The following is a 24,930-nucleotide window of genomic DNA, read 5'->3' as shown; positions in this document are numbered from 1 at the left end:
AATGGCGCACCAAACTGAAGGCCAAAGGAAGTGAAATTGGATGAAAAGTAAATTATGTAGCGTGAATGTTCACGAGAAGTTGTAAAACGAGTTGGATGCACGATTTTTTAAAAATACTTTAAACACTTATTCAACAATGGCATGCTAAACGTTTGTACAACTCTCTGATCCAGGTGAGTCGAATTAATTAGCTAATTATTTTAACTTTCATGCATCATGGTAACTTTTACCTCTTGTCTATATATATAAACATTTGTTTGCCATATAAACGTATTGTAGGCTAAGGATTTCGACATAGACCTATGCCAACATGCTGTGCACGTTTTATTGCACCCAACCGACCACTGCACTCATGGTAACGAACCGCAGTACATTTGTTTTTACTTGAGATATTCTGAGTTCGGTCGTCAATAGCTCTCCGACGGATGGTCCTAGGATGATGAGTGATATATCTAGTATAAGATAACTCTAGAGGGCAAGGTACAGCCTTTGTATTTACCTATAGTAAGACTATTACCTTAAAACAGAGTCGAAGAAGGCAATATGCTGTCTTCTAGCGCTCAGGTGTTTTAGGGACCGTCGTAAAGGTGCAATATGAATTTTACACATACTACTTCCAGTTGCTGAATGGACTAACATTTTTATTAGTAACCTCTAACTACTGTGCTATATTTGACCCATTTACAAGGATACTTTTCAAAAGCTTCCTATCCATGTGAAATGGAGATGTAAAACCACATATGAAGTCACTGACCTCGCTCATCCATGTTACAGTACATTCATTAGAATTCCAGTTCACCACTTACTTGATTTTTAGAGGCATATGTCTTGTGATGGGTAGGTCTGGTGCTGTGTGTTCCTTGACATCTCAAATTAAAGGTACACCTTTTATTTATTTTTTGAATATGACTGGGCTTATTACCACTTTAGGGCACCACAATGGTGCTGTCGACAGAGGGCGGCTTGAGAACGTTTATAACAATGGCATGACACAACTGAGTGATGGAGGTGCAACCTATGAATAGGGGAAATATTTGTAGAAAATCTAAGAAAAAAATGCTTTCATAATAAAGGTCAGGGAACACACAATTGTCTGTGGATCTGAACCATTATAATTACTAATAATCATATAACTTTAAAATGTGAATTCTAATGGGAGTATCATGGATTAGGGACATCAGTCACTTTGCTACCAGTGCTTTGAGCTATCTAGGTCATGCAAGTAGGCTACAGTAGGTTGTGTATGAGTTAGAAATGTGACCCAATTCAGGAAACTAGGCGTATGTCGCAAGTCACGACTTCACAGGAGAGCCGTTTTGAATGTAAAAAATATTTATCAAATGCGCTTTTTTTGTCAGAAATGCCTTCTCAAACATGTGAACGTTCATGTGCCTTAATAACAAACTTGCATGCCATCTGTAAATATGAATAAAATGGTTAAATTGCGAGCCTTGTTAAGCCACAGAAAAAGTTAGCAACCTTCCCACTAGCCATGATTGGCTGAGAGAATGAGTGGGCTGGACATGCCGAGAGAGGAGTTTGGATTGGTCTGCCATAGATTTTCTTCAGTCTGTGTTGGTAATCCTGTCGAACGCGGCTTTTTCTTAAATGTGTAATTGAACTGCATAAGTGTTGCTCTCCACTTTCTGTAGGATCAAGTTTTGAAATGAGTATGATAGCTAACGAGATGGAGAAAACACCTGTCTCCAGATTACATATTCAAACCCAGGGCAACTGTGGCATGGCATTCCTGACAGGGAGATGTGTCCATGCACGATGATGTATATAGGTGAGATTACATGTTTTCTAATTTTGACAGAAAGTTGTTTCATTTCAAGCTGAAGTGTACTGTTAGATAGCTAACGTTAGCTGGCTGGCTCCCTAGCTGACATTATTATTTTTTTCCCAGAGCCGTTTGCTGTTCTAGTTAGAGCCTAAAGTTAGCTAGCTAACATTAAACATGGTTGGTTAGCTCCCAGCACTGTGGCATTGTTGGCACTGTTCATTGTTGTTTAACTAGCTAAAGTTAGCTGGCTGGATTGTTAGCTAAAGTGACGTGTGTACAACACCCATTGAATATGGCCGGTGTCAGTAAACGTTTGCAACAAAACAAAATTAACCTCTAGGGTAGGTGGGACGATATTGTCCCACCCACTGTGCACACTATTCAACAGCCAGTGAAAAATCAGAGCGCCAAATTCAAAACTACAAAATGTCATAATTCAAAGTTCTCAAACATAGGACTATTTTACACCATTTTATAGATACACTTCTCCTGAATCGAACCACGTTGTCCGATTTCAAAAAGGCTTTACAGCGAAAGCAAAACATTAGATTATGTTAGGAGAGTACATGGACACAAATAACCACACAGCCATTTTCGAAGTAACTAGATGCATCACAAATACCCAAAACACAGCTAAATGAAGCACTAACCTTTGACGATCTTCATCAGATGACACTCCTAGGACATCATGTTACACAATACATGCATTTTTTGTTCGATCAAGTTCATATTTATATCCATAAACCCCATTTTACATTGGCGCGTGACGTTCAGAAAATATTTTGCCTCCAATACTGCTGGTGAATCAGCACAACAATTTACAAAAATACTCGTCATAAACGTTGATAAAATATTAAACTGTCATTCAAAGAATTATAGATGAACATCTCCTTTATGCTAACGCTGTGACAGATTTCAAAAAAGCTTCAAGGGGAAAGCACACTTTGCAATAATCTGAGTACTGCGCTCAGAAAAATACACTAGGCAATACAGATACCCGCCATTTTGGAGTCATCAAAAATATTAAATAGCATTAGAAATATTCACTTACCTTTGATGATCCTCATCAGAAGGCACTTCCAGGAATCCCAGGTCCACAATAAATGTTGCTTTGTTCGATAAAGTCCATAATTTATGTTCAAATAGCTCCTTGTTAGAGCGTTCAGTTAGCTACTCCAAGTGTAGGAAGCGCACGGAAAATGTCACGACGAAAAGTAAAAAAAGTTTTATTTTTACGTTCGTTCAAACATGTCAAACATAGTATAGCATCAATCTTTAGGGCCTTTATCACTTAGAACTTCAATAATATTCCAACCGGACGATTCCATAGTCTTGAAAAACGTTTTGGAACACAGCTAACTCTCACGTGAATACGCGCCAATGAACTGATGTCCTTCCCTGGGTCACCAACTTCCCCACCTTCTTGTTCGCTCTCTGTTCATCATAGACGCCTCAAACAACTTTCTAAAGACAGTTGACATCTAGTGGAAGCCTTAGGAAGTGCAAAATGAACCCTACGTCACTGTGTTCGATTGGCAATGACTTGAAAGGACTACAAGCACCAGAATTTTCACTTCCTGGTTAGATTTTTCTCAGGTTTTTGCCTGCCATATGAGTTCTGTTATACTCACAGACATCATTCAAACAGTTTTAGAAACTTCAGAGTGTTTGCTATCCAAATCTACTAATAATATGCATATTCCAGTTCCTGGGCCCGAGTAGTAGGCCGTTTAATTTGGGTACATTTTTCATCCGGCCGTGAAAATACTGCCCCCTACCCTAGAGAGGTTAAATTGTTGCCAGCAGAGCTGGTTAGGCTGTTTTCATGTTATCCAGAGGTAACCAAATCATGAGCCAGAGCGTCAAGTGTGTGCTTCGAGAGCAAAACGAGATGGGTGGGGCTAAAGCTTAAGAGGGTGTGAACAATGCTGAATGGGTGTAGACAAAGAAGAGCTCTAAACTAGATAGCAAAACTTTCAAAGATGATTTTCTCAAAAGTGAGTTTACCAGTTGATCAACTTTCAAAGAGGAATTACTTTCCCATTGTTCCTCAAATGCAGTGTATGATATACTATGTTGTAGCTCTGAGTCTCTACTTTTATCTAATGTAAAAAAACACAATTTAGAATTTTGCTACATAAGACCGAATCCAAGTGGTGAGTCATAAATATCATAGGCCTGTGTTTTTTTAGCTCTATTTTTACATGTCATCGTTTATTTTAAAGGATTGCTATTTTAAAATGTAATTGTTGTGGGAGAAAACATAATTGTTTTAAGATCTCTAGATAATTTGAATTGTTAGAAATACATATGTTTAGCTGATTGCACTTTTAAGACGGTCCCTTAGCCTGGAGCAAATAATATTCACCTATTAAAACCAACTAAAGTCACTTTTTGAAAACATATGGGGAAGGGAGGGAAAATTCGGTACCTTGCTCTCTATCGTCATCTGATTCTAGGTAAACTCTGCAAAAAAAAGAAACATCCTCTCAATGTCAACTGCGTTTATTTTCAGCAAACTTAACATGTGTAAATATTTGGATGAACATAACTACATTCAACAACTGAGACATAAACTGAACAAGTTCCACAGACGTGATTGAAATTGAATAATGTGTCTCTGAACAAAGGGCGGGTGGTCAAAAGTAACAATCAGTATCTGGTGTGGCCACCAGCTGCATTAAGTACTGCAGTGCATCTCCTCATGGACTGCATGGCTTTGCCAGTTCTTGCTGTGAGATGTTACCCCACTCTTCCACCAAGGCACCTGCAAGTTCCCAGACATTTCTGGGGGGAATGGCCATAGCCCTCACCCTCCGATCCAACAGGTCCCAGACGTGCTCAATGGGATTGAGATCCGGGCTCTTCGCTGGCCATGGCAGAACACTGACATTCCTGTCTTGCAGGAAATCACGCACAGAACAAGCACTATGGCTGGTGGCATTGTCATGCTGAAGGGTCATGTCAGGATGAGCCTGCAGGAAGGGTACCACATGAGGGAGGAGAATGTCTTCCCTGTAACGCACAGCGTTGAGATTGCCTGCAATGACAACAAGCTCAGTCCGATGATGCTGTAACACACCGCCCCAGACCATGACGGATCCCCCAAATCGATCCCGCTCCAGAGTACAGGCCTCGGTGTAACGCTCATTCCTTCGACGATAAACGCGAATCCGACCATCATCCTTGGTGAGACAAAACTGCGACTCATCAGTGAAGAGCACTTTTTGCCAGTCCTGTCTTGTCCAGCGACGGTGGGTTTGTGCCCATAGGCGACGATGTTGCCGGTGATGTCTGGTGAGGACCTGCCTTACAACAGGCCTACAGTCCAGCTTCTCTCAGCCTATTGTGGACAGTCTGAGCACTGATGGAGGGATTGTGCGTTCCTGGTGTAACTCGGGCAGTTGTTGCCATCCTGTACCTGTCGCGCAGGTGTGATGTTCGGATGTACCGATCCTGTGCAGGTGTTACACGTGGTCTTCCACTGCGAGGACGATCAGCTGTCTGTCCTGTCTCCCTGTAGCGCTGTCTTAGACGTCTCACAGTACGGACATTGCAATTTATTGCCCTGGCCACATCAGCAGTCCTCATGCCTCCTTGCAGCATGCCTAAGGCACGTTCACGCAGATGAGCAGGGACCCTGGGCTTCTTTCTTTTGGTGTTTTTCAAAGTCAGTAGAAAGGCCTCTTTAGTGTCCTATGTTTTCATAATTGTGACCTTAATTGCCTACCGTTGAAAGCTGTTAGTGTCTTAACGACCGTTCCACAGGTGCATGTTCATTAATTGTTTATGGTTCATTGAACAAGCATGGGAAACTGTGTTTTAAACCCTTTACAATGAAGATCTGTGAAGTTATTTGGATTTTTACGAATTATCTTTGAAAGACAGGGTCCTGAACAAGGGAATTTTCTTTTTTGCTGCATTTATATCATTCTAGGACCTTCTGTCGAAGAGAGAACTCAGAATATCAAACCATTAAAAAAAATGTTTTTACTTTGGCCTGAAACTTTACAAAAGTATTCTTCCCCAATTATGCTATTCTCCTATTTCTATTTTTTATTGGACCAGTGAATCATACCTCAATCTACGTCACTGCAAGCCATGCATATTCATTTAGTGTTTCAGCTGAGAATGATGGCTGTGATGGGCTATTATGGTCTAAAAAGGTTTGATTGATGGATGGATAGAGAAGATAAGAAATAGGACTATTCTGTACCAGTCCCCCAAATCCAGGTAATCCATAGATCTGGCAAAATTGTTCCTGGTTGTAACTTGTACCAAGTAGAGATAATCTCACACATCAAAGCATTCATGCACTGGTCTGGTTAGAGATTTCTGAGAAACCATAGTGTAGAAGTATTTTGTAGGACTTTAATTGGATATTTAGTCTTGAGAAATGTATTTTGTTTTAAACAATGTGAAATCATTCCTCTTTGCATTTAGCAAGGCTTAAGTGGGATTACTTCCAGGGCTGGAACTTTGACATCCAGTCACATATGCATGGTTTATAGTTACACGCTTTCTGACAACCAGGTCTCCCTTACAGTGTCTCCCATCTGTGTCAGGAGCTCGTTTATTTTGGATCACAGGGAAAGATTAGACTGTAGTCAGGAAGTTTCAACATTGTTTCAGTCACAAGGAAATTAAAACGACTTGGAGATGGGTCACAGCTCAGAAACATTCAGGATCCACTGTCCTAGAGTGCTGTGTAGAGTTCTAAAGGCTTGGTGTGTGTGTGTGGTGTTGGTTGTTCAGCCTCCTCAGCTCAGTGTCTGTTATAAAGGCCCACTCAGAGAAAGGCCCTCTCAGGTTTCTGCCCTCCCAGCAGAGACTGGGCCAGGGAGGGATCACCTTGGCAACAGGGCTTCCTTGTCGACCAGTGTGCTGAATGGGAACATCCTCGCTGAGGGAGAGCGAGATAAAATAGGTGCTGGAGGTCTTTTCTCAGGACATTATCAGCATGAAGCCTTGTCCTTGTTCTCTGCCATTTCCTCCCCCTCTTTGCTCTGTCATTTGTCCCTCTCTCATTCAGTTTGTTCGTCCTTCTTTTCATCCCATTCCCTATAACTTATTTTCAACTTCGTTTCGCCTCGTACCTAAGAACAGCCCTTAGCCGTGCTATATTGGCAAATATACCACACCACCTCAGACCTTATTGCTTAAATGTACCACGGCTAAGGGCTGTTCTTATGCAGGACGAGAAGTGTAGTGCCTGGATACAGCCCCCAGTTTATAATATATTGGTTATTATAAACTGGTTACCAACATTAATAGAACAATAAACAAGTATCTATGCATCATACCCGTGATATATTGTCAAGACTCAAACTTGAATTCATGTTCCAGCTGTGTGGTGCCCACCAAAGCCTCCCTCCCAGCACATTCTATGCTTGCTTCGAGGCAGACCAGATTCTTTCGCTCTCCAAGGCTGACGTGAGGAAAACTCTCCAAAAGTGAATACTCACAAAGCCGCCGGCCCAGATGGCATCCCTGGTCGTGTCCTCAGTGTTCTGGCCAGCTTGCAGACATCTTCTTTGAGATCTTCAACTTGTCCCAGGCTGTAGTCCTCACCTGCTTCAAGGAGACCATCGTCACAGTGCCCAAGGAAAAACAAGGTGACATGCCCAAATGACCCGGACATCATGAAGTGCTTTGAGAGGCTGGTCATGGCCCACATCAAGGCTTGCATGGCAGGCACACTGGACAAATCCAATTTGACTACCGTTCCAACAGATCCATGGAAAATTCCCATCGCTATTCACACAGTAGTAATGCATATGGACAAGAGAAACACCTATGTGAGAATGCTGTTCATTGACAACAGTTCAGCATTCAACAGTATTGTTCCCACCAAGCTCAGATGCCTGGGTCTGGACACCACCCTCTGCAACAACTGGATCCTGGACTTTCTGACAGGCAGACCACAGGCTGTGAGGATTGGCAACAACACCTCATCCACACTGACTCTTACCACAGGGGCCCCCCAGGGGTGTGTCCTCTGCCCTCTGCTGTGCTTCCTGTTCACACACGACAGCGTGGCTTTGCACAAAACCAACTCAATCATCAACTGGCATTGTGGTGCCAGGACACAAACTTTGCCCTCGACGTCAGAAAAACAAAATAATTGATTGTTACACAGGAGCGAACATGCCACGATCGAACATCAACAGGACTGCAGTAGAGAGAGTCAGAAGTTTTGAGTTAATCTGCGTCCACATTACTGAGGACTTGATATGAACCAACAACACCACCACTATTGTCAAGAGGGCGCAACAGCGTCTTCTTCCTAAGGCAACTGAAGAAATTCTCTCCAAATAATACTGCTGCACCATCAAGAGCATCCTGGCTGGTTGCATCATGGCCTGGTGTGAGAATTGCTCCGTCCACGACTGCAAGGCCCCCCAGCGGGTGGTGATGATGGCCCAGTACATCACTGGTACAGTGCTCCCACCCCTCCAGGACATCTACTGGAAACGGTGCCTGAGGAAGGCCCACAGCAAAATCAAGGAACCCACACACCAGCCACGAGCTGTTCACTCCCTTAACGTCGGGCAGACGCTATCGGAATATGAGGTCTGATGCCAACAGGTTCAGAACCTGATTCTATCTACAAACCATCAGACTACTGAAGACGAACTGGACTGACCACCTGCTCTGATTCTCCGGACCTTACCGCACTCACGCACGCACACACACATACAGTACCAGTCAGAAGTTTGGACACACCTACACATTCAAGGGTTTTTATAAATTTTTTACTATTTTCTACATTCTAGAATAATAGTGAAGACTTGAAAACTATAAAAAAATCTAATCAAACTTTATTTGTCACATGAGCCGAATACAACATGTGTAGACATTACTATGAAATGCTTACTTACAAGCCCTTAACAGTGCAGTTCAAGAAAAAGTTTAAATATTTACCAAATAAACTAAGGTAAAAGTAACTCAATAAAATAACAATAACGAGGCTATATACAGGGGGTACCGGTACAGAAGCACAGGTTAGTCGAGGTAATTTGTACATGCAGGTAGGGGTGAAGTGCATAGATAATAAACGGCATGTAGCAGCAGTGTAAATCATTTATTTTTAAATGGGGGGGTTGTCGCTGTAAATAGTCCGGTGGGCATTTGATTAATTGTTCAGCAGTCTTATGGGTTGGGGGGATAGAAGCAGTTAATGAGCCTTTTGGTCCTAGACTTAGCGCTCCGATACTGCTTGTCGTGCGGTAGCAGAAAGAACTGTCTATGACTTGGATTAGAGGTCGACCGATTAATCGGAATGCCGATTAATTAGGGCCAATTTCAAGTTTTCATAACAATCGGTATTTTTGGCCACCGATTTGCCTATTTCTATTTTATTTTTTAATATTTGATATATATATTTTTATAATAATAATAATAATAATAATAATAATAATAATAATAATAATAATAATTAATATTATTATTATTATTACATGCAGGTAGAAATTAGGGAAAAATGGATTTAATGTCCCCGGCCACTAGGAGCTCTGCTTCTGGATGAGCATTTTTTTCATTTGCTTATGGCCTTATACAGCTGGTTGAGTGTGGTCTTAGTGCCAGCATCGGTTTGTGGTGGTAAATAGACCGCTACGAATAATATAACTGATATCTCTTGATAGATAGTGTGGTCTACAGCTTATCATAAGGCACTCTACCACAGGGAAGCAATACTTCGAGACTTCATTAAAATGTAACATCGTGCACCAGCTGTTGTTGACAAATAGATACACACCCCCGCCCCTCATCTTACCAGACATAGCTTCTCTGTCCTGTTGGTGCATGGAAAATCCCGCTATATTATCCATGTCTTTCTGCTACGACTCGGTGAAACATAAGATATTACAGTTTTTAATGTCCCGTTGGTAGTATAATCTTGATCGTAGGTCATCCATTTTATTTTCCAATGATTGCTCATTGGTCAATAGAACGGATGGCAGTGGGGGTTTACTCACTCGCCTACAAATTCTCAGAAGGCAGCCAGATCTCTGCCCCCTTTGTCTCTGTCTTTTCTTCACGCTGTTAGGTTCTAATTCTCAGAGTAGAAAAAACTCAACGGACACTATGAAAGCTTAAACAAGTTTAATTCTTCCCAGAGGGTCAATACAGCTGCATTTAGACAAAGCTCATTACTAGGCTGAGGACCCTGGGATGAAACGCATCCCTCTGCAACTGGATTCTGGACTTATTGACGTGCCGCCCCCAGGTGGTAAGGCTTGGCAACAACATCTGCCACGCTGATCCTCTACACTGGGGCCCCTCAGGGGTGCGTGCTTAGTCCCCTCCTGTACTCCCTGTTTACCCACAACTGCGTGGCCAAGCACAACTCCAACACCATTAAGTTTGCTGACATCACAACAGTGGTAGGCCTGATCACCGACAATGATGAGACAGCCTATAGGGAGAAGGTGCCAGGACAACAACCTCTCCCTCAACATAAGCAAGACGAAGGAGATGATCGTGGACGACAAGAAAAGGAGGGCCGAACAGGCCCCTATTAACATCGACGGGGCTGTAGTGGAGCGGGTCGAGATTTCCAGTTCCTTGGTGTCCACATCACCAACAAACTGTCATTGTCCAAACACACCAAAACAGTCTTGAATAAGGCAGGACAACACATTTTCCCCCTCAGGAGACTGAAAAGATTTGGCATTGTTCTCCAGATCCTCAAAGTTATATAGCTTCACCATCGAGAGCATCCTGGCCGGTTGCAACACCACCTCGTATGGCAACTGCTCAGCATCCGAACGTAAGGCGCTACAGAGGGTAGTGCGTACGGCCCAGTACACCACTGGGGCCAAACTTCCTTTCATCCAGTACATAATATATTAGGCGACGTCAGAGGAAGGCCCAAAACATTGTCAAAGACTCCAGTCCCCCTAGTCATAGACTGTTCTCTCTGCTACCGCACGGCAATCGGTACCGGAGCCTTTGTTTTTACACTGTCGCTACTCGCTGTTTTTTTATCTATGCATAGTCATTTTACCCCTACATACATGTACAAATGACCTCGCCTAACCTGTACCCCAGCACATTGACTCAGTACCGGTACCCCCTGTATTTAGCCTTGTTATTTTTTTTTTTACTTTAGTTTGTTTTGTAAATATTTTCTTAACTCTATTTTTTGAACTGCAAAGTTGGGTATGGGCTTGTAAGTAACCATTTCATGGTGAGGTCTACACCTGTTGTATTCGGCGCATGTGACAAATCAAATTTGATTTTGATTTGACACACGGCTGAAATGCTGTTTCAGCCAATCAGCATCCAGGACCCAAACTACTCAGTTTATAATGAAGTATAGAACACCAAGTTTGTTCTTTCTTCTCTCTGAAGTTACACAGCCAGCTTCCTTCTCACACAAGCAGACAAGTCCATAATTGACCTCTGGCATGCTTGTGAGTTTTTCTGTATTGTTTTATCTTCTCTGAGTACAACGTCCCAAACTCCCAGTTGTCTGCTGAGGAAAATCTGAACCAAATTGCATTCACTGACTTCATCCAAGAGGATGTCTTTAAGTAATGGACCCAGTACAAACAGCCATGTATCCAAATTCTGCCTCCTCACCTAACAATGGCAGGACATGTGAACCTCTAAATATAATATAAGCTGTTGATGAGTGTGTTCTTCAGGCCACCTTGCCCTGATGGAGGTGGCTTGGATTGGGTCAGTAAGGCTTGGCTCAGCATGGCAAGTCTCTGACTGCCCCGCCCTGGATGTTCTCAGTTTGGCCCTGCATCATGGACTCTTTTCCATAGCTGTCTACTCTGTGACAAAATAGTCTGATTTGGGCTTGAATGTTTTTTTCTAATTTTCATGATTGGCCAAATCGAATGTTGCCAATTCTGCTCAGCTCCTACCAACATCTTCTTCTCCAAGCCCTACAGATGGCAGTGCAGTGTAGGTTGGGTCGAGGCAGGCTGCTGCTGCATTTTCTTTCTGCCTTGGCTCTGAGCTGGAGCCAATGGTGGCTTCTCACCACCATCTAACAGTCCTAACCAGAGTCCTCAAATAGATGGGCTTTTTATGGGGCAGAGTGGAGCGTTTCCAACCAAAATCAACCCTCCCTGCCAGCTTCACCCCATACATAAACGAGCAGTGATTTGAATGGGATCATAATGACTTCGAACTGCCTGACAGAATTTTTGTCATACTTTTAATTTTAGAGTTGTAAAGTGTAGTTCACAAGTCTCAATGCCAAACATGTCCCTCCTTACCTGCTTCAGATTGGCATGTGCTGATTAAGTGCTAGGCTGCATGCATTCCTCACAGTCCTAAGCGTGTGTGTGTGTGTGTGTGTGTGTGTGTGTGTGTGTGTGTGTGTGTGTGTGTGTGTGTGTGTGTGTGTGTGTGTTCGTTCAGAGTCCACCCATAGAAATAGAATTTGAACACCATTATGTATTGAGTTGACACTACTGTTGTCTGCAGCACTACACATGTACCTGGACAGTGTCAGAAGTTGACAGTAGGAATTGGCTGGATTAGAAAGGTGTGAAAGAGAGCAGGTTCATAGGACAGAACTCTGGGCTGTGTCCCAAATAGCACCCTATTCCCTGCATAGGGCGTAGAGACTTGCTGTGAGGATCAGCCTTTTTATAAGAGAACCCCTTCCTAGTAGAAATGTTCCTTCAATGAAATTACATTACTCTCTAAGAAGATAATGGTCTGTCTTAATCACTGTTGTGTGCTTCTTCCTTACAGGAAAAGGGGTACAGTATTATAATGCTGGTGCCAAAAGCATACTAGTGCAGTAAGAACTGTTTGATTCTAAGGATCGGTGTTGAGCTTTTACATCTCTGCAGAATTATCCCTCATACAGTACGTCTCATTTGGTATTTAGTTACATATGTGTAAGCACTGTTGATCTGTTATTGCCAGCTTGTGTGTGTGTGTGTGTGAGAGACAAAAGGAGAAGATATGCTTTATATTCTTCCAAGATGTTATAAGATATTTCTGTCTATTTGACAGTCTTCAAGATGCACATTAGGCCTTGAGCTGGACTTCACACATGGATGGACCCAGAACCATTTCTTTGCCATAAGGATCAACTGTACCAATGGCTCAAGACACACACATTTACAGAAATGGCCAAGGTATTGTACAATTGTTGTTTCTGTCCTTACCTAAGTGGTGTCCTAGTCATTCACTGAGGTTGTGAAGGAGTTGTAACCCTGTGAAGGACAGTAAACTACTGATAACCCGAATTCTGATATGCATAGTTAGTCAATATCCTTATGTAAGTGAGCAGCTGAAATATTTGTAAAAGGAGGAAGTTTATAGAATGAATGCCAAGAAAATGGTTGGGCAATATAATTACTTGCACAGTAATTATAGAGTTCAGTTGGTCCAGTCTAAGTAGAGAGGCTTACTGATTGGAGGGTTCTGTCAGCCAATGACGTTCCATTCTGTGTTGGTATAGTCTACTCTTGGCCGATCTCATTTTGCCTCATTGGAGAGACTGGAGAGGATATTGTCAGAAAAGTTAGGAGAGGCAACAATCTTAATACAGGGAGGAGAGAACATGGACAACAATACCGTGTAGGCCTACTGGATTGAGGATGACGTGTAACATTTAGGTAAGGTTGATGCCACTCAGTACTGTTCAATTTGAAAAAATACTTTGTTATTGAACTTGTATCTTCCTTTATTTGCCTTACAAATTTGAGAAACATACGTGCAAATATTTTTGGTTAGAGTTAGCCAAATATGTCTACATCTATATGTCTAATCTATATTCTAAAGAAATATCTCTAAAGAATCTTGATGCAGACAATGAATGAATTAATAAATACATTGATTCAAATGGAATGCTTTTAGTTCTTGGTCATCGGACGACAAATCAAATACTGGTATGTCTAGGCCTATTGCATTCAAAATCTTTATTGCAAACTAACAGTAGTTCTACATGATACAGTTTGACAACTTTGTCTTCTACATTTAACTGAATCATGATTTCTACCCTATTTTTGATACCAGGGAGAGCTCTCAGGAATCTGATAATTTCCACATTCCTGCCTGCTGTCTTTCATTTCCTCATACCAACCAACCCAATGTTTTTTAAATATTTCTTCATGAATTCATAAGCCATAACATAACTTCCTGCTTTCTTCTCCTCTGGTCCTGATGGTAGGACATGTACAATTGAACAATAGTCATTTTCTTTAACTCTCTTCTACCAGGTAACAGAGGAAGGTCAGTCAGTGCTACTGAGGTGACCGCCCCCTACTGTCTGGAGACGCCTTACGGCTACCAGCTGGACCTGGACTTCCTCAAGTACGTGGACGACATCCAGAACGGCTCCACCATTAATAGGCTGAGGAGGAAGCCCCTCAGGGCGACCAACAGCAGGGCAGAAGCGCAAAGTGGCACCACACCCAGCCAATCATGGACCTCATCGGAATCCCTGTCCTCGGCGAGTAGTGGTGACACGCGGGTGAGTCAGTCTGCCATGTCGACCGGTAACCGAGGGAAACCCCCTCTTCCTCCACCCCACAGTGCCTCTACCACCAGCAGCACCACCCCGTCTAGTCAAGAGGGGTCCTCCGTCCATTTGAAACCCCAAGAGGGGAAGCCTGCTCCGGCCGTCCGCTCCCTGAACACCCCCAGGTTCAACCCTCTAGTGGAGAAGACCCTGGTGGAGACCCGTTGGCGCTTGGAGCAGGAGAAAACCTCCAGCACCACCCCAGCCCAGCCCCACCCTGAGCCCCATCCCCGCCGGCGCCTAGCCAGCTTCGGGGGAGTGGGCTCCAGTGGCTCCCTGTCCGCCTTCACCGGCTGTGGTTCCTACAACCAGAACAACAGCGGAAACGTCAACAAGCCCCATGCTGAAGGTGAGCTTTCCCTGCCCCTATCCCTCCACCATGGCTCTTCCCTGGGCAGCGGAGGGTCCCTGAGACCCAGCCCCCAGAGCTCTGGCAGGGACACCCCAGTCACGGGCCTCAGCCCCCTGCACCTGCAGCATGTCAGGGACCAGATGTTGATGGCTATCCAGAGGCTGAAGGAGCTGGAGGAACAGGTCAGCACTGAATTAAATAGAACACTAGAATGGACATTGGCATCAGGTCTAAAATGTTAGCCATCTTGGTCAGGGAATCTTTCATTCTAGAAACTGACTTAATGTGCTAAAATAAAGTATAAAAAGCTATTGTGTGTTTTAATCCCAGTATTAATTTATGTTAAATAAGAAATTGTTCACAAACATGGTAAAAAATATCAGTATAATGATTTTGTAGATAGTGTGCAAGTATATGTTAGTTAGCTAGCTAGCCAGTTTTAGTTAGCTGATTTTAATGTATCTCTATACAGGTGAGGAGCATCCCTGTTCTACAGGTGAAGATCTCTGTCCTCCAGGAGGAGAAGAGACAGCTGGTCTCTCGGATGAAGAACCAGGACAAAGAAGAGCTGAGTGACGTGTTCCGGAAGAGAGCCCACAGCACGGGCAGCGCCGGTCGGTTCCGGGTTGGGAAGGGCTCTGAACTTCTAGGGAAACCTGAAGATGGGCTGGAGAACAAGGATGAGCACAACAGTGCCTCCTCTGGCCTGAAGGAGTTCCAGCAGCTGACTGCTGAGATGGAGGCTTTGGAGAGGAACATCAAGAGCGGTCGCCTGCAAGCACGGCATGGCCTCAACCAGAACACATTACGCAGCAACTGCAGAGCTCACAAATCAGTATCCATCGGCATTGATGAAGACTTGGATGCCATCTTAGATGTCAGGTCCTCAAAACAACACAGGGACATCGCCATGAAGACCAAGCCCACAGACACACGATGCGTAGCAACGGGTGTAACTGAGGCCCACCTCGTTGTCACCGCGGATAAGGGGTCGGAGCTAGATACCCAGCAGAGAATCATAGAAGCTCTGAAGGAGAGGGTGTGTCAGTTGGAGGCAGAGGTAAAGGAGTCCACCCTGCAGACGGAGATGGGCAGGCTGAAGCTGGAGCTACAGGCTGCCGGGGCCAGGAACAAGGCTGATAAAGGCTCCACCGCCAGGCCATCCACCCACAGCACCTCCACAGCCACGGAGGCCCCGGAGGCCAGGCCCAAGACCCAGACCAGGAGCCTGGGGGTGGGCAACCACACAGAGGTCCAGGATGCCTCCGCTGGAGGTAGACTGGAGGTGGAGGGGTGGGGCTGTAGTGTTGGAGTGTCCTGTAGGCCAGAGCTGAAGAGTGTGAGCTCAGGACCAGAGGTACCGATGACTTGGTGGGTGGTCAGAGAGAGAGTGGAGACCCGGGACCAATGTGTTGGGAGACAGGTGGTGATGTTCACCCAAGGTGTGGGGACAGGGGTGAGGGTGTGTGAGGCAGGAGTGAACACAGATCTGACCATGGAGAGTTTGGCTGCAGCGAGAAGATGGGGGATGGGGGAGTGTCAGTTGGTGTCGGTGGGGAGCGGGGACTGTACGGTCGACGACGTGATGAGTGCTGTAAAGGAGGTCGGCATGGCAACCGACCCTCCAGTCAGACGGGTGGATTCAGGTGTCATGGTGTCACCTCAGACGGTCTCCCAGCGCACCAACACATCACCAACACTCAGCTCGGTCACCCGTTTCACAAACACCTGCCGCTCGTTCAACACCAACTCCAGCACCAACACCGTGCTCAACACCCAGGAGAAACACACCAACACCACACACACTATCACCCGGAACATTGCTGTTGGCAACAGCAGGGTCCTAGAGCTAATCCAGGCCGTAGCTAAGACCTGCTCCGTCGGCATTGGAACGACCGTGCCATGGGGAGGAAACGCAGAACAACCAACCCAAACCAATGCGGCCGTCGCCAAGGCAACAACCAGAGACGCTGGGGTCGGGATGACTAACGTGAACGACAACTTCCTGGTTGGACTGAAGACCCGGAACATCGCCTGTGGTCCTTCCTGTCTCCCCGACCCCACCAAGACCAGGAGTATTGGGATCGGGGTGGGTGAGGGGCGCATACGGGACCTTGCAGGACCACCATCACTGACACAGACATCCCACTCTCACCAGGCCCAGGGGCAATCCCAGTTAGAGCCTGGTCTGGACCACTACATAGAGAAGATGCAGTGTCTGCTGATGGAGCAGCAGGGCCTGCTGACTGAGAGCTACAGTGAGCTGGGAGAGGTGTTCATCCAGCCGGCGTCAAACACCACCACTCTCATCATGTCACCCATCAACTCTGCCATGACACAGGGAGGCACGGAGGACAGGCCAATACCCTCACAATCCACAGGTATGGATATAGTCTGTCTAGTCTTTACACTCACAGTTCGTGTCTGCAGTGGGTATTTACTAGGAATAATTGTTTTGTATCATGGACATTTTTCTTTATACACAATAATCCAGTGAGTGATTTCTTCCTCTCTCCTTTCTCTCCGTCTCCCTTGTATAGATTGTGTACAGTCCCAGTCCAATGCAGGGCCCGGCAAGTTCACTAACACCTCACCTCAGAGAAACACAGAAAGGTCAGGGGTCAGCCAGCATGTCACCAAGGAGTCAGAGGTCAAGCAAAAGATACTACGCATAGAACACCAAACTTCCTCTGCATTGCACGGTGTGTTTGTTTTTTTGGTATGTGTCTGTTTGTGTGTGCATGTAAGGGGCTGGATGCAGTTGTATCCCAGTGGTGCCTTTTTAAATAGTTCCATAATGTTGATGGGTTGAGAGCGGGAGAAAAATAGAAACTAAAGGAGCATTCTGCTGGCAGACCGCTCCCTAGAAGAAGCCTGGCCTCTTTGAACCAGTAGAACCATGGAGGAAATAGCTCTTTCTCTGGTTTGGCATTGGCTCTGGAAGACCTACTATTGAAATATTTGGGCTGATGCTGGGTTTGGGAAAGCACACATCTCTCACTACACAGCGGTCTGTGGCTGACAGGCTGGAGCTGAAATTGTATGTCTATGTATGAGTGTTTGTATATGTGAGAGAGTTTGTACTCTCTTTAGAAAGTACGAGGCGAAGTAGACATTCAATAAGTTAACAAAATCCTCAACTTCACAACAAGTGGTTCACAACAATCAAATTAGAATTCATTGGGAAACATTAACGCTCCAGGTCAGCCCACGAACGCCAACATGCTGAGGTCCATCATGAAGAAACAAGATGGTGACCGAGGCTACACTGGAACCAGGAAGAGCCTGAAGTTTGTGGGTGTGACCACAGGGTGAGGGTCTGATAAACAGTACCAGTCAAAAGTTCGGCACACCTACTCATTCAAGGTTTTTTTTCTTTATTTTTACTATTTTCTACATTGTAGAATAATAGTGAAGACATCAAAACTATGAAATAACACATGGAATCATGTAGTAACCAATTTTTTTTTTTAATAAAATGAATATATTTTAGATTTTTCAAAGTAGCCACCCTTTGCCTTGACAGCTTTGCACACACTTGGGATTATCTCAACCAGCTTCACCTGGAATGCTTTTCCAACAGTCTTGAAGTAGTTCCCACATATGCTGAGCACTTGGCTTTTCCTTCACTCTGCGGTCCAACTCATCCCAAACCATCTCAATTGGGTTGAGGTCGGGTCATTGTGGAGGCCAGGTCATCTGATGCAGCACTTCATCACTCTCCTTCTTGGTAAAATAGCCCTTACACAGCCTGGAGGTGAGTTGGATCATTGTCCTGTTGAAAAATAAATGATAGGCCATTTCATCTGGTTTGCGCTTAATGGGACTATCGCTGCACAATGCTGTGGTAGCCATGCTGGTTAAGTGTGCCTTGAATTCTAAGTAAATCAACAACAGTGTCACCAGCAAAGCATCATAACACCACCTCCTCCATACTTCACGGTGGGAACCACACATGCAAAGGTCTTCCGTTCACCTACACTGTGTCTCACAAAGACACGGCGGTTGGAACATAAAATCTCCAATTTGGTTTCCACCGGTCTAATGTTCATTGCTTGTGTTTCTTGGCCCAAGCAAGTCTCTTCTTATTGGTGTGCTTTAGTAGTGGTTTCTTTGCAGCAATTTGACCACGAAGGCCTGATTCAGGCAGTCTCCTCTGAACAGTTGATGTTGAGATGTGTCTGTTACTTAAACTCTGTGAAGCATTATTTTGGGCTGCAATTATGGAGGTGCTGTTAACTCTAATGAACTTGTCCTCTGCAGCAGAGGTAACGCTGGGTCTTCCTTTCCTGTGGCGGTCTTCATGAGAGCCAGTTTCATCATAGCACTTGATGGTTTTTGTGACTGCACTTTAAGAAACTTGAAATATTCCGTATTGACTGACTTTCATGTCTTGAAATAATGATGGACTGTCATTTCTCTTTGCTTATTTGAGCTGTTCTTGCCATAATATGGACTTGGTCTTTTGCCAAATAGGGCTATCTTTTGTATACCAACTCTACCTTGTCACAACACAACTGATTGGCTCAAACACATTAAGAAGGAAATAAATTCCACAAATGAACTTTTAACAAGGCACACCTGTTAATTAAAATGCATTCCAGGTGACTACCTTATGAAGCTTGTTGAGAGAATGCAAAGCTGTCAAGGCAAAGTGAATCTTATTTGAAGAATCAAACATCTAAAATATATTTTGATTTGTTTAACACTTTTTGGTTATTACATGATTCAATATGTGTTATGTCATAGTGTTGATGTCTTCACTATTATTCTACAATGTAGAAAATAGTAAAAATAAAGAAAAACCCTTGAATGAGTAGGTGTGTCCAAACTATGGACTGGAACTATGTATGTTATGTACAGTGAGGGGGGAAAAAAGTATTTGATCCCCTGCTGATTTTGTACATTTGCCCACTGACAAAGTAATGATCAGTCTATAATTTTAATGGTAGGTTTATTTGAACAGTGAGAGACAGAATAACAACAAAAAAATCCCTGAACTCTTGGAGAGCTCTTTGGTCTTGGCCATGGTGGAGAGTTTGGAATCTGATTGATTGATTGCTTCTGTGGACAGGTGTCTTTTATACAGGTAACAAACTGAGATTAGGAGCACTCCCTTTAAGAGTGTGCTCCTAATCTCAGCTCGTTACCTGTATAAAAGACACCTGGGAGCCAGAAATCTTTCTAATTGAGAGGGGGTCAAATACTTATTTCCCTCATGAAAATGCAAATCAATTTATAACATTTTTGACATGGATTTTTCTGGATTGTTTTGTTGTTATTCTGTCTCTCACTGTTCAAATAAACCTACCATTAAAATGATAGACTGATCATTTCTTTGTCAGTGGGCAAACGTACAAAATCAGCAGGGGATCAAATACTTTTTCCTTCACTATATCATGTTTCACTGGTTAAAATCATCTCATTTCTGTGTGTTGGCTGCAGGTTCAAGTCTACATATCATGGGTTAAACATATTTCATTTGTGTAAGCTATGGCCTAGTAGAGGAAATAACTGAGTGTGTTGGCTGCAGGTGTGAGTCCATGTCCACTAGTGAACCATCCAGCTCTGAAGAAGAGGAGAAGAACGGGAACGGGAGGGAGGTCTGTGGCTTCCAGGATCGGAGCCGAATGGGCGGGAACAAAGGGGTGGCCAACAGAGAATGTAGTGGCCATGGGAGGACCGAGATACAGGAGAGGTGAATACGGTAGTGGTTTTAGGGAATGTACTTCACTTAGGCTCATCTCTCCTCGGGGAGCATCAGCCATCAATAACTTTGCATCGCACTCTTGGAATTCTTCTCCAGCTTGTTCAGGGTATATAGTTATTGTGCAATTAGTGTATCAAATAACTAGATCCTCTCCCTACAGTTTTCAGTTGAGTGAGAAGATGCTGTCTGCTTGCCATGCACTGAAGACCCATCTGAGTGACGACCAGATTTTATCCAGCAGAGAACTGGTGAGTACTGCTAAACAGAGGCCAGTGGCACAAGTAGACAGACTGGAAGTGTGTGTGTGTATGTATGTATGAATGTGTGTTTGTTTGTCTGTTAACAAGAATGTATGGGAATGGTCATGAACATTACTGGTTAATGACTACAATTGTGACTTTAGGAGCTATCTAATTGCCTGTGTCCCTTTTGATTCATCATACAAGAATTTATGAAACCATATAAATGTTGGCACGAGGTCAACTCGATGTCTTGGAATCTAAACTAGAGGAAAAAATATTTCATTTGTGACATGTATAACTGAGGAATGTGCCGACTCCTGTAATTTTCTGCCCTCTGGTAGTGTTTCTGGGCAGGGACTTCAAGGCCTGGTTGTGTATGAGTTACAGAGACACCCTCTCTGTCTGTGTTCCAGCCAGACAACAACATGTAGCTCTGTCTTGGTTTATATCCTTTACGCCTCTTGAAACCTAACTGACTCTGACGCCACCATATGTGTTCCACATCATCTGCTTTTTATCTTGTCATAGTGACTGGTTGAGTGATAGAAAACAGAAGGAGGAAGAAGAGCAGGGGTGTAATCATTAGTCCAAACAGTTTCAAAATGGAACATTTTGCAACAAAAATTTCTACTGGACAAATTCAGGTACTGTTGGTCCCTCCCCCATTTTGTTCTGGTTGCTTCCGTTTAAGAAACATTTTGCAACAGAGTTGGTATAATGAATACATCCCAGGGGAGAAAGAAGAGCAGGGATGGAGAGTTTGAGAGAGAGAGAATCTTATTCACACAGTGTTCTGATATGGTAGCATAGGGCTGTTCAATTCTGGTTCTGAAGAGCCGAAACACTTCTGGTTTTGGTTTCTTCCTGGTAGTTAATTGTACTCACCAGGTGTCCCAGGTCTGAATTATTCCCATGTTACAAGAACAGGATGAGAACCAGAAGTGTTTCGGCCCTCCAGGACCGACAATGAACTGCCCTGTGCTAGACCAACCATGTGATATCCTTGACCACTTTTCCTCGTCCTAACCATACCTAATGTTCTGAACACCACTCAAAATGCCCTGGGCACTAGTCCCCTGTAATAGTTACTTTTCCTCGTCCTAACCATACCTAATGTTCTGAACACCACTCAAAATGCCCTGGGCACTAGTCCCCTGTAATAGTTACTTTTCCTCGTCCTAACCATACCTAATGTTCTGAACACCACTCAAAATGCCCTGGGCACTAGTCCCCTGTAATAGTTACTTTTCCTCGTCCTAACCATACCTAATGTTCTGAACACCACTCAAAATGCCCTGGGCACTAGTCCCCTGTAATAGTTACTTTTCCTCGTCCTAACCATACCTAATGTTCTGAACACCACTCAAAATGCCCTGGGCACTAGTCCCCTGTAATAGTTACTTTTCCTCGTCCTAACCATACCTAATGTTCTGAACACCACTCAAAATGCCCTGGGCACTAGTCCCCTGTAATAGTTACTTTTCCTCGTCCTAACCATACCTAATGTTCTGAACACCACTCAAAATGCCCTGGGCACTAGTCCCCTGTAATAGTTACTTTTCCTCGTCCTAACCATACCTAATGTTCTGAACACCACTCAAAATGCCCTGGGCACTAGTCCCCTGTAATAGTTAGTTTTGTAGTGAGAGGGAAGTTGTGGATGATCTGTAACTGCCATCGGCAGTCAGTCAGTCTCCTCCCTAAGGAAGAGGGTTTGGTGAGGTCAAAGGAACTGAAGTATTGGCTGATTATGTTTATTTTCATTCAGTAATGTCCCTATAATTACAACATGTCTCTGGTAATTCACTGTTCAAATTGCTCTGTACACACTGCATGATGGAGGGTTGCTAAATTACAGTACTCTGTGTTCGTCCTGACTGACAACAACGCCTGTTTTTGCTTTTTCCAAATTAAAAACACGAAGGCTTGACAGTGTGACTTTGTTTGGCTGCATTTGTTTTAGCTCACCCTGGTGTGCAGGGTTTGGACATTTAGACCATGCCATTGGTTCTAAAGTGAAATCTCTGCCGGTCCAGGCGAGCTAGAACAAATTCACCTAATGAAGGTCTCTACTAGGAGTGTGTGTATGTCATAAATGTTTGTGTGCCCATACATGTGTTGGTTGACGTCCTGCTTAGAATGTATTATCCTGTGTCCCACCCTCAGCGGTCCTGCCTGAACATGCTGCAGCACGAGTGGTTCCGTGTGTCCAGTCAGAAGTCAGCTGCACCGGCTGTGGTGGGGGACTATTTAACGGCGTTCCGGTCAGTTTCTCCAGCCGTGCTGAGACACGTAGCCAACATGGCGGACGGTAACGGTAACACAGCACTCCACTACAGCGTGTCCCACTCCAACTTCACCGTCGTAAAGAGGATGCTGCTGGCAGGTACTGATTCTGACTCAGACCTGAACCTGACTTCTATTTGAACCTCTCACTCATATGATGTTCTGTTGAGTACATTCATCTAAAATGTGTTCTTTCAGGGTATAGAAAAGTTTGTGGTGGTCATGTGAGGTGAAATGTGTATATTTTAGGATGTGAGCACTCAGTTTGTTTGGTTGACCTGACAAAGCAGCGAATTTGGAGCTTTAACAGTGTGCGGGCCTTCTTGTTCTATACTTTCCGAGTATCCCCGCAATCTGGTCAGAGGGTTTTAACTGAGCTACCCGTAGTGTTATTTTTAATTCTGTGCCATTGTTTTGTCACCTTTCCTCTTTGGCCTCCATTCAAGATGTGTGTAACGTGAACCAGCAGAACAAGGCAGGATATACCCCCATCATGCTGGCTGCCCTGGCTGCTGTGGAGGCCCCAGAGGACATGGAGGTGGTAGAGGAGCTCTTCAGTAAAGGAGATGTTAATGCCAAGGCCAGCCAGGTATGTGGAAAGGGGGGGGGTAGCTTTGACAAGTTAAGTCAGCTTGTCTGGTCACTGGCTGAGTGTGTCGTCTTCAAGCTCCCGAGTGGCAATCTCTTTGAGTCCATCTTTCTGTCTCTGACCTCTTACTGCTGACCTCTAACCCTTGACCCCCAGGCTGGTCAGACAGCCCTGATGCTGGCAGTGAGCCACGGCAGGATGGACATGGTGCGGGCCCTCCTGGCCAAGGGGGCAGAGGTCAACCTTCAGGATGATGAGGGCTCTACAGCGCTAATGTGTGCCAGCGAACACGGCCACGCTGAGATAGTCAGGCTGCTGCTGGCCAAGCCAGGCTGTAACGCCACCCTGAGTGATAGCGTGAGTTACTGTGTGTGTGTTTGTCACTCACCGTAGCAGACTATCACTGTGTTAGTGTCTCTGTTTGTCTGATTCACTGTTTGTGCCCTGTTTGTCTGTGTGTATGCAGGATGAGAGCACGGCCCTGTCCATAGCTCTTGAGACTGGACATAAAGACATAGCAGTGCTGCTCTATGCCCATGTCAACTTCTCCAAATGCCAGGCAGGGGTTCGTAACACGCAATATCTATAGATCGGGTCCCTCAGTTCGTTTTTATATACCTATTCTATAAAATGATGTACATCTGTTCCATACCAACTAATCGTGTGCATGTGGTGTGTGTGCATCCACCCTCTTTCCATAGGGAACCCCTCGTCTCGGTAGAAATACACCCCCCAGTTCCGCTGGAAGAGCCGTCTTTGAATGAAACTACCCGCAAGCCCCTCAAACCTCCACCCTCGCTGCTACACATAGACATATGCTTAGTGTATGGAATCATTTGTGAAGGTTCTATGTGGCCCTTATAAAGGGTTTATGAAGGCTTCAAAGTTGATGTTCGTTTTAAAGCGGGACCAAGATGATGCCCTCGTATCCAAGCACTCAACAAGCGATCTGAGACCACAATTGTAAATCTTAGCCTAGTGAAACGAATGAGCGATGTAGTCTGTATGGACTGCCTCTTCTCTTGTCCAGGTTGACAGCTTGAAACTTATTAGAGGTTGCTAGGCAAATCACTCTCCTACAGTAATTATATCCCCACGACCGGTGGCCTTTCTGTGTAGGAGTTTAATTTCTGACATTTTAGTCTCTAGATTGAGTACATTGCATATACATGCAGATAATTTCATTCTATGCCCTCAAACATCAATATATGGAAGATATTTTTTATGTGATTGTCATTGTATATATCATATATTTAAGCCCATTGGAAGTACAGTTATGCATTTACAATTAGTATATTAGTGTTAAATATTTCATTGTTAGTATAGTGCTCTGTCCCTTATGCTTTTAAATAATACAATAAACTGAAGTACCTCAATATTTTACACGTGATTTTTACCCTTTCTAAATAAACAGGACAGACAGTTGATATTTGTACCTGGTGCCACCTGCTGGGACTTTCTGG

At 44.2% G+C, this 24,930-nt stretch overlaps 1 protein-coding gene across 3 annotated transcripts; it reads left to right on the top strand.

Annotated features, from left to right (window-relative positions):
• LOC115159866 (KN motif and ankyrin repeat domain-containing protein 1) lies at positions 1-24,845 on the top strand. 3 transcript variants are annotated; one of them, XM_029709942.1, is made up of 14 exons: positions 1-173; positions 12,776-12,900; positions 13,227-13,383; positions 13,987-14,822; positions 15,113-17,021; positions 17,181-17,342; positions 17,843-17,951; positions 20,174-20,338; positions 20,511-20,598; positions 22,759-22,978; positions 23,325-23,467; positions 23,624-23,824; positions 23,934-24,032; positions 24,169-24,845. In XM_029709942.1, exons 4-14 carry the CDS (start codon positions 14,256-14,258, stop codon positions 24,229-24,231), a joined length of 3,726 nt encoding a protein of 1,241 aa, XP_029565802.1. In that variant the 5' UTR covers positions 1-173; positions 12,776-12,900; positions 13,227-13,383; positions 13,987-14,255; the 3' UTR covers positions 24,232-24,845. The 3 variants fall into 3 exon arrangements, with proteins under 3 accessions (XP_029565802.1, XP_029565800.1, XP_029565801.1); XM_029709940.1 differs by lacking the exon at positions 13,227-13,383; XM_029709941.1 differs by lacking the exons at positions 1-173; positions 13,227-13,383 and having other exon boundaries at positions 12,719-12,900.
• The last annotated feature ends 85 nt before the right edge of the window (positions 24,846-24,930 follow it).

The sequence above is a fragment of the Salmo trutta genome, chromosome 23 (assembly GCF_901001165.1).
Source record: "Salmo trutta chromosome 23, fSalTru1.1, whole genome shotgun sequence".
NCBI classification, from domain to species: domain Eukaryota; kingdom Metazoa; phylum Chordata; class Actinopteri; order Salmoniformes; family Salmonidae; genus Salmo; species Salmo trutta.
The sequence above is the reverse complement of the archived record's forward strand: the minus strand, read 5'-3'. Positions and strand labels throughout refer to the sequence as shown.